Genomic DNA, 9,238 nt, shown 5'->3' on the forward strand with positions numbered 1-9,238 from the left:
CTCTTGCAGCGGATGTCTCTGGGATTGATTGGATGGTGAGGCATGGACAGAGCCTTGCACTGTCTGTGGCTATAAAGGTAGCTCCCAGCAGACTGTGTGCCCCCAAATACTATAACAGCGTTCAGGAGAGGATCCTGAGCAACGCCACAGCAGACAGGGTAAGCACTATCTGAAGGCCATCCAGAGCATTTCGCAAGAGCTCTGTCTGTTGCACTGTAAACAGTTGAAAGTTTTGCAGACTCTCAGTGCTACCCAGTAAAACTGGGACAACCCTCAAGCACACTCCTGAAGAATGTACCATGAACAGAGAGACAGTTCTGCACTTGAGCTCTGAGATTATTCTGACTCTTATCTGATTTCCGCTGTCCCTGGAGGGGTGTGTGTGTGTGTGTGTGTGTGTGTTGTTGAAAGTGTTCCTGATTGTCTAAATTTTAAATTCCACACTACTGCGGTTCGTTTATGTGCTGAGCCCAGAGCATGTTTGGAAAGTACTTCAAATACAAGCTCATTCCTCTTTCCACTGAACGTACTTTAGTGAAGGTTGTTTATATTGCTGAAGCAGTTTTCAGCATGAACACACAACTGTCTGATTCTCCTATGATAAGTGCTCAAGTTAGGGCTAGCGTTACTAGGGAACGAGGGGCTCTTTCATCTTATGAAGAAGGTCTGTATGTAGGCTGACCATCATGGTGTGGCTAATTAATACTCAGGAAAGATAAAGTAATAGTTGTGCATATTTAGCTTTGAGAGGCAGTGTAATCCTTAGCGATGGGAGTCCGGATATAAGGTTTCTAGTCTCTGCTTTTCTACTGACCTGCTGTGTGACCTTGGGCAAGTCATTTGACGCCTCTGTGCCTCTGTTTCCCCTTCTTTCGTTTATCTGTCTTGTCTGTTAGATTGTAACCTTGGCAGGGACCCTCTCTTACTCTGTGCATGTACAGTACCTAGCACACTGAGGCCTCTACATACTACTGTAATAATTATAATAATAACGAAAGTGCCCTGGTTCTCTTTGTGCTGCAGATCCCCATTGCGGCTAGTGGTATCAGAGGAATGGGCTTTCTTATGAAATACCACATAGAAACAGAAGGAGGAAATCTGCCTCCCAAACTCGCCAACCTCTTTATTAAGGTGAGCCCAGGAATGTGTCATGTAAGTTTTGTGCTACCTGAACTATTCTACAATGACCTTAACCAACGGAATGTGGCCTGTATTTGGTTAAGCTGCAGAGGGTCATTGGCCAGTTGATGGCTTGGTCAGTAAAATCTTAGTACTAGTTGTAACAGAAAGTGAAAGCAGTAAACTTGGACATCTTGTATTTTGAATCTATGAACCCTGGGGTGCTTGAGCATCTAGATTTGTCTGCAACAAAGTACAAACAAAATGTTTTTTTGATATTTTTAGTTTTTAGAAGCCTTTGTATGTTCAGATACTGTTAACACCACAAAAAAGGAAGAGGCTTTACATTCAAACCTTAGCCTGCCTGGTTAGGCGTTTACTAGTGCAGATAGATAGCAGGTACATAATATACATGTTGCAATAATGGTGGCTTATAAAGGAATAAGTAAAAGAAAAATCGAGCTTTTGTAATTTGTTGCTGCTTCTTGCTGTATGAGGAAGACTTGAAAGTGCTCTCCCCCCTTAAATATTTCTGCCTTTTTTTTTTAACCTTGAAAATATCCAGAATGTCAATTCTCTCCTTCCCTGGTTTTGCTGCAGCACTTCCCATGTTTTGCAGCTCTCGTCTAATTCTTATTAGAGAGGCTGGGATGTTAACAAAGATGTATTTTCTCCGCAATGTTAGTCACTGAAGTTAAATAAATACTAACAAAAAAACTCAAGCAAACCAGAGTTTTAAAAAGTCTAAAAATCCCTTTCACTCTGTTACTCTGGTTTCAGTTTCTTAACGTGTCACCTTTTTACCAGGATAGGCAGGAGCTGACTTTCTAATGTGAAAACCAACTAGAAGCCCTCTTTCCTCTTTTTCATTGGGGGAAAAAAAACTCTCAGGACTTCTTCATACAACATAAAGAAGCAAAAAATGAAAAAAAGACACAAGGCCAATTGTTTTCTTTGCCAGTCACCTTTAATTGGCAATAGAAGCATTTATTTTTGTTTTCAGGGTTTATTTGTTTGTTTTAATTTAAAAACGTTGAAGCACATGATTAGGGCCCTACCAAATTCCCGGTCTATTTTGGTCAATTTCATAGTCATAGGATTTTAAAAATCATAAGTTTCATGATTTCAGCTATTTAAACCTGAAATTTCATGGTGGTGTAATTGTAGGGGTCCTGAAAGAGTTGTCAGGGGGTCGCAAGGTAATTGTAGTAGGGTCACGGTACTGCTACCCTTACTTCTGCACTGCTGCTGGTGGGGCGCCGCCTTCAGTGCTGGATACCTGGCCAACAGCCGCCGCTCTCTGGCCACCCAGCTCTGACGGCAGCGCAGAAGTAAGGGTGGCAATACCACAACCCACCTAAAATAACTTTGCGCCCCCCCCCCCCCCCCGGCATCTCTCTTCTGGGTCAGGACCCCCAATTTGAGAAATGCTGGTCTCTCCTGTGAAATCTGTATAGTATAGAGTAAAAGCACACAAAAGACCAGATTTCACGGTCCATGACGCGTTTTTCATGGCCATGAATTTGGTAGGACCCTACACATGATACAGAGCACAATGGCTTCAAAGCAGCTCATGTTATGTGAAAGCATAGATATCCAACATTTGTAGCCCTTACATTTAATTTGTATGACATATTACAGTGTACTGTGCTGTTAATACACATTAATATTGTGATAAAAGCAGTGTGTTGCCCAGTAAATCATAAATTGGGTTAAGGTTAAAAAGAACAGAAGGGCCAAGTTCATATTAAAAATTAAAGGTTGTAAAACTCATTTAAAAAAGGCAAAGGTGTCCCATAGCCACTGCTCTGACATGTCAGGTTTCAGCCTGTCCCAGGCTTTTATTGGAAAATGAAAATGACCAAAAAGAGGACATTTAATGGAAACAGTAAAACTCTCAATGGTTGCTGTGCTAGTGGTCATTGTTGTTTCCTGAAATAGCTGCAGGGAAACCACATGACATGCAGACAACCGCAGGCTGCAAAGCTTTTCTTTTAAGTGTTTTCTTTTAAAAAGGTGTATTATTGTCAAGTTACAATCCTGACTTATTCCCATTTAAGAGTTTGCTTAAACTTGTTGATAGATAATGAAAAACAGAAATGTAGTGTGGTGGGAATGAGGAGCATCTGCAGTTCTATCAGTGCTTGTATTCTTTAGTTTAGTTTCTGTATCAAAAAGGTAAATTGGCACTCAGAAAATTTGCCTGTGCTGTATCTGAAATTAAGGATGTCTTTGTGTCTCATTCAGTGTCTCCAGAATCCATCCAGTGACATCAAGTTAATTGCAGAAAAGATGATCTGGTGGGCAAATAAAAACCACCTCCCCTCTATGGATCCGCAGACAATTAAACCAATTCTCAAAGCACTTCTGGACAATACAAAAGACAAAAACACCAGTGTGAGGGCCTACAGTGACCAAGCCATAGTTAACCTCCTGAAGATGAGAGAGGGCGAAGAAGTGCTTCAGGTATGAACAAGAAACGCTTTGCTACCTAGTGGAAGGCCATATCACATTGTCTTGCATACGAGTAACCTTAAATATTGTTTGAATATATAAATGAGTATCTTGCAGTATAAAATATTACAAATGATGGGGTGCGGGGGGAAATGGGAACTGTTTTGTGGGTTAGCATCTAATTCTTCATCCTAGATCAATATTCTCATACAAACGTCCATATTTCTCCACTTGGCTATCTTGGGTATACATGGTTACAATGCGGTAATATGTATTACTAAAATGCATCAAGCTAACTCCTCCTCTGTAGCCAACAATTAATAGCCATATCTTTGGAACGCTATGAGCCTGTGCCATGCTGGTGCTTATAATAAGGGTCCTTATTATATGAACATATTTCTGTAGTAGTTGCATTATGGGCTGTTGTAGGGTGGATGAAATACTCCTTTGCATGTCAATGTCCAGAATTCTTTTCCAGCTCTAAGCTATTTTTATTTAGTGCTTATGTCTGAATTTGTGGAACCAGCTGAAATGCTTTGATGTGCCTGTAAGAGTGTAAGAATTTTCCTGTGTGTGTTTCTTGTTTGAAATTCATAGACTTTAAGGCCAGAAGAGATCATCATCATAATTTAGTCCAGTGGTCCCCAAACTTTTGAGGGTCACCCCCCACACACACACACACCTCGTCAGGGCCGGGAGCTGGGCCACAGCTGGGGGTGGGGAGGGGGGGGATGCAAACAGGTAAGGGGACTGAGGCTGGGGCCAGAGCGGAGCCATGGCCAAGGCTGGGGGCTGGCATGGGGCCAGGAATGGAGCCATAGCTGGGGGTGGGACCAGAGCAGAGCTGAGGGTGGGGAGTGGCTTGGTGGCGCTCCCTCCCCGCCCCCCATGGGGGCTGGCCCAGGCCCCCGTCAGGCCCCCCGGATGGTCCTCCATGCTCTGCTAGGGGAGGCATGCCCCACACTTTGAGGACCTCTGATCTAGTCTGAACTCCTGCACATCACAGGCCACAGAACCTCACCCACCCACTCCTGTAATAGACCCCCATAATCTCTGGCTGAGTTACTGAAGTACTCAAATGTTGATTTAAAGATTTGAAGTTACAGAGAATCCACCATTTACTCTAACTCAAACCAGCCAGTGACCTGTGTCCAATACTGCAGAGGAAGGCGAAAAACACTTAGAGTCTCTGCCAGTATGACCTGGGAGAAAATTCCTTCCTAACCCCAAATATGATCGGAGCATATGGGCAAGACCCACCAGCTAGACACCTGGGAAACAATTCTCTGTACTAACTCAGAGCCCTCCCCATCTAGCGTCCCATCTCTGGCAATTGAGGATATTTGCTACTAGCAGTCACAGATGGACCATGTACCATTGTAGGCAGTTTCATCATACCATCCCCTCCATAAACTTACCAAGCTTAGTCTTGAAACAAGTTAGGATTTTTTTGGTCCCTTCTTGCCTTGAAAGGCTGTTCCAAAACTTCACTCCTCTGATGGTTAGAAACTTGGTCTGATTTCTAGCCTAAATTGTTGGTGGCCAGTTTATATCCATTTGTTCTTGCATCAACATTGGCACTTAACTTAAATAACTCCTCTACCTCCCTGGTGTTTATCCCTCTGCCATAGATATAGAGAGCCTCCCCTCAGCCTTCCTTTGGTTAAGATAAACAAACCTAGCTCCTTAAGTCTCCTCTTGTTAGCTAGGTTCTCCTTTCCTCTGATCATACTAGTAGCCCTTCTCTAACCTGTTCCAGTTTGAATTCATCTTTCTTAAACATGGGAGACCAGAATTGCACATAGTATTCGAGATGAGGTCTCACCAGTACCTTTGTCCAATTATGATACTTTCTGGAAATACGTCTGATGCATCCTAGGACTGCATTGGCCTTTTTCACGGCTGCATCACATTGGCAGCACATAGTCATCCTTTGATCAACCAATACACCCAGGTCTTCCTCCTCCTCTGTCACTTCCAATGCATCCCCAGTTTATAGCAAAAATTCTTGTTGTTGGCCCCTAAATGCATAACTTTGCACTATTAAATTTAATCCCATTTCTATTACTCCAGTTTTCAAAGTCATCCAAATCTTCATATATAATATTCCAGTCATCCTCTGTATTGACAATACAGGCCAACTTTTTGTCATCTGCAAATTTATTAGTACACTCCCACTTTTTGTGCCAATGTCATTAATGAAAATGGGAAATAAGATTGGTCCCAAGACTGATCCCTGAGAATCTCCACTAGTAACCTCCCTCCAGTCTGACAGTTCACCTTTCAGCATGACCCACTGTAGTCTTCTCTTTAACCAGTTCCTTACCTATCTTTTAATTATTTTTTAATCTCCATCTTCTCCAATTTAACTAATAATTTTTCATGTGGAACTGTATCAGATGCCTTACTGAAATCCAGATAGATTACATCTGTATTTCCTTTGTCTAGAAAAATGGTTATCTTATCAAAGAAAGAGATCAGAGTAGTCTGGCACAATCTACCTTTTGTAAAACCATGTTGTATTTTATCCCAATTTCCATTTACCTGTATGTCCTTAACTAGTTTCTCTTTCAAAATTTGTTCTAAGACCTTGCATACCATTGAGGTCAAATTAATGGACCTATTGTTTCCCAGAGCATGTTTTTGTTCTTTCTTAAATTACTCAATATACAATTCGAAAGGACTTTGTGTCCAGTGGTATTCTCATCTGTTCATATTAGACTTAACCAAAAGAATTTGTGGCAATGTTGAGTATTTCCATAACAGGTTTTATTTAGTCTGTAACCCTGAATCTTGCTCTCCATACCAAGGATATTGTTAAACTCTGAACTCTAGTCCTAAAGGTAAAAAAATTTAAAATGCACACCTGTTTAATTATGAAGAGGTAGAACCTTGAATGCAAGAAGCTAGACAGATCAGTTATGTATGAAAAGCAAGATTTTTATGTTTGACTCATAATTGAATTTTATTCATTAGATCCGTTTGGGAGAAGAATTACAAGAGTTTTCTTCAATACCGCTGTAAATCTGGGTATAAATTTAGCCAGTGTTTCTCTTTATGTTCTGACACATACCCTATAAGATACTGAATTTTTTTAATGCTTTTTTTGGCATAGAGTAAAACAGATAAGGGCTAATTTAGCATTAGGAGTGAATGCTTTTATTGGTATTATCTTCTTCCTCTTTCCACAGTCTGTCTCCAAGATCCTAGATAGTGCCAGTCTGGAGCTGCTGAATGAGAGCTGCAGGAGATCTCTGTGGAGGAGGGCCAGCCAGGCTGATTCTGTTGAACAGATCGATGACACTATATTGACGTGATATTTAAGATCCCGAAGAAAAGAGAACACTGAACCAACGGCTGCATCAGCATTTCAACTCAAAAACCAATGTTAAATGTTTTCATTTTTGAAAATATATTAATTCTGATGGGGGCTTATGAAAAGGGCTCCCAGAGAGTATTTTAATATCAAAAATATACCAGAATAGCCTTAATTAGACCTACATTCGCTAAAAATTGAAAATTTGGTCCCCTTTTTGAAACTGAATGCGCAAGAGACAGGCATACCAATCAGTATCAGTTAATTGTAGCTGATTGTGAGGTGTGTCTTGAGCATCCAGCCTGTGCGTGAAACCCGTTTCCTTCTCAGAAATGTGTAAAAGCTCTAGGAAAGGAGCTAACACTGGTCTTTTCCACAGATCTTGTGCAGAGGAAATAGAAATCTGTGGAAGTTAAAACGTAATGTTTTTGTGTACTAACTTGCGGCTTGTGATGGTTCTGAAGACTGAAAATCCCTGTAAAACTATTATTTAAAATAGCCTTAGAAATTTCAAATGCAAAAGGGGGATTAAATGCAGATTGTTTGAAGATGGAACGTTTAATAAAGGCTTTGAATTTAATCCTGATGATGAAAGCACTTTTCTTTCTACAAAAGTATATTGTCTGAATGTAAAGCTATCTTATGCCAGGTATATGGGGAAAGCTTTCCTATGATGTGTTTACTTTTTGATCCATTTTTTCAAAAGATATTTGGAGTACTCATTTTTGTGTGTACATAACTTTGCAATGAACAAAAGACCTTTCCAATATTGAAACAAGCTGGGGGGCTTTCAACCAAGGCAAGACTAACACAATTAAAAAAAAAATGACAAGTATTGATTCCAACTCAATAACTACATTCCCCAACTCCCACAATTCTGTTGGTCAATGGCATCTTGAACATACCATCTTCAGTTGCCCAACTGTTGAACATAACAGGCCTCCACTTTTGTGACCTCTAACACTTGGTACTGAATTAAGATCAGTACTAGTCTTAACAAGATTGGGGTTTTTTGGGTAATTTTTCTGGTCATTGAGCTCTGTTGATCTCAGAGTTATTTATCTGGCAAGACCACTTCAAGGTTTTATAGTTCACCAATACTGTTGGCCCCTTATACAGAGAGACATCAGAAAGCTGTGGTAGCAGGAAGCTGAGGTGTGTTTTGGAAGGTAAAGTGAGATTTTTGTGTTCTCTAAGATTGTTAAACAAACCATATCTATTTTATAAAAACCCCATGGGATTACTCCAGATTGTATGCTCAGATAAATAACTTCAATGTATGGGACTAAACACACTTCTCCCTTCATCCTGATTGGAGCCCATAAATTTCATTGCTTTTTGAGGAGTCAAAGCAGTCTCTTTTCATATTTCATATAATAAAGGCAACAAGATTTTGATCCTTCATGATCTAAGCCGCCTCATACTAGTGTGATAGAAGAAATTTAAACCCCTCAAGTGAGTATTTTGAGAAGCAAGCATAGAAATAGCTATATTTTCAGTAAACATGTCATTTGTAGAAACATCTTATTGATCTGATTTCAGAGATATTGAAATCAGTGGGAACTGCAGGTGCTCAGCACCTCTACAAATCAGATCATGTTCCTTAAGTGTGGTATGGTCCTACTACAACAAAATCCTCAAAGGTAATACAATCCTGTTTCCTAAGTGACATAAGTAGAAGACTGATTCAACTATATTCTGTTTCTCACAAATGTTATGAGTCATAGCATTTTTCAGTTTAATCCTCGTTTGCCAGGCCTTCTATCTCTTGCCAAGCTGTAGACATTTACAACCCATGTGTCACTGAGATTTTTTTCAGTGCTAATTATACTAATTCCAATTTTAAATAGTATACATAAGTAATGTACGTGTGAGGGTTAATAAATTGTAAACATATGGTTAAATCCAGTAAAATCAGCTCAGTTTATTGAAATACTAACTTGTGTCAATATTTTGGCTTGAATCTTTGCTAAACAAAATTTGACATTCTTGTAATTGCTTTGAAGACACATGCAGTATCTAGGACATTGGTTGTAGCTGTTTCTTCATCTCCTGCTAGTGCATTTTTGTAGTGTACGCCTAAAAATCTATAAGTGAAAAAAATCCTGAATAAACGCTAAACTGAGACACACTCATAGACTTTAAGGTCTGACGGGACCATCATGATCATCTAGTCTGCCCTCTTGCACATTGCAGGCCCCATAATCTCACCCATTCACTCTTATAATAGACCCCTAACCTCCGGCTGAGTTACTGAAGTTCTCAAATCATGATTTGAAGACTTCAAATTACAAGGAATCCACCATTAACACTAGTTTTGGCTCTAACAAGAACAATATTTCTATAGAA

At 40.1% G+C, this 9,238-nt stretch overlaps 1 protein-coding gene across 1 annotated transcript in view; it reads left to right on the forward strand.

The window, feature by feature from the left end:
* GCN1 (GCN1 activator of EIF2AK4) overlaps nucleotides 1–7,476 on the forward strand; it is a 60,829-nt gene extending 53,353 nt beyond the window's left edge. Inside the window, exons 55-58 of the mRNA XM_039504871.1 lie at nucleotides 10–158; nucleotides 1,024–1,131; nucleotides 3,367–3,585; nucleotides 6,765–7,476. Of these exons, the coding sequence (XP_039360805.1) occupies nucleotides 10–158; nucleotides 1,024–1,131; nucleotides 3,367–3,585; nucleotides 6,765–6,890 (602 nt within the window). The 3' untranslated portion in view covers nucleotides 6,891–7,476. The remainder of the gene's footprint in view (nucleotides 1–9; nucleotides 159–1,023; nucleotides 1,132–3,366; nucleotides 3,586–6,764) is intronic.
* The last annotated feature ends 1,762 nt before the right edge of the window (nucleotides 7,477–9,238 follow it).

The sequence above is a fragment of the Mauremys reevesii genome, linkage group 18 (assembly GCF_016161935.1).
Source record: "Mauremys reevesii isolate NIE-2019 linkage group 18, ASM1616193v1, whole genome shotgun sequence".
NCBI classification, from domain to species: Eukaryota; Metazoa; Chordata; order Testudines; family Geoemydidae; genus Mauremys; species Mauremys reevesii.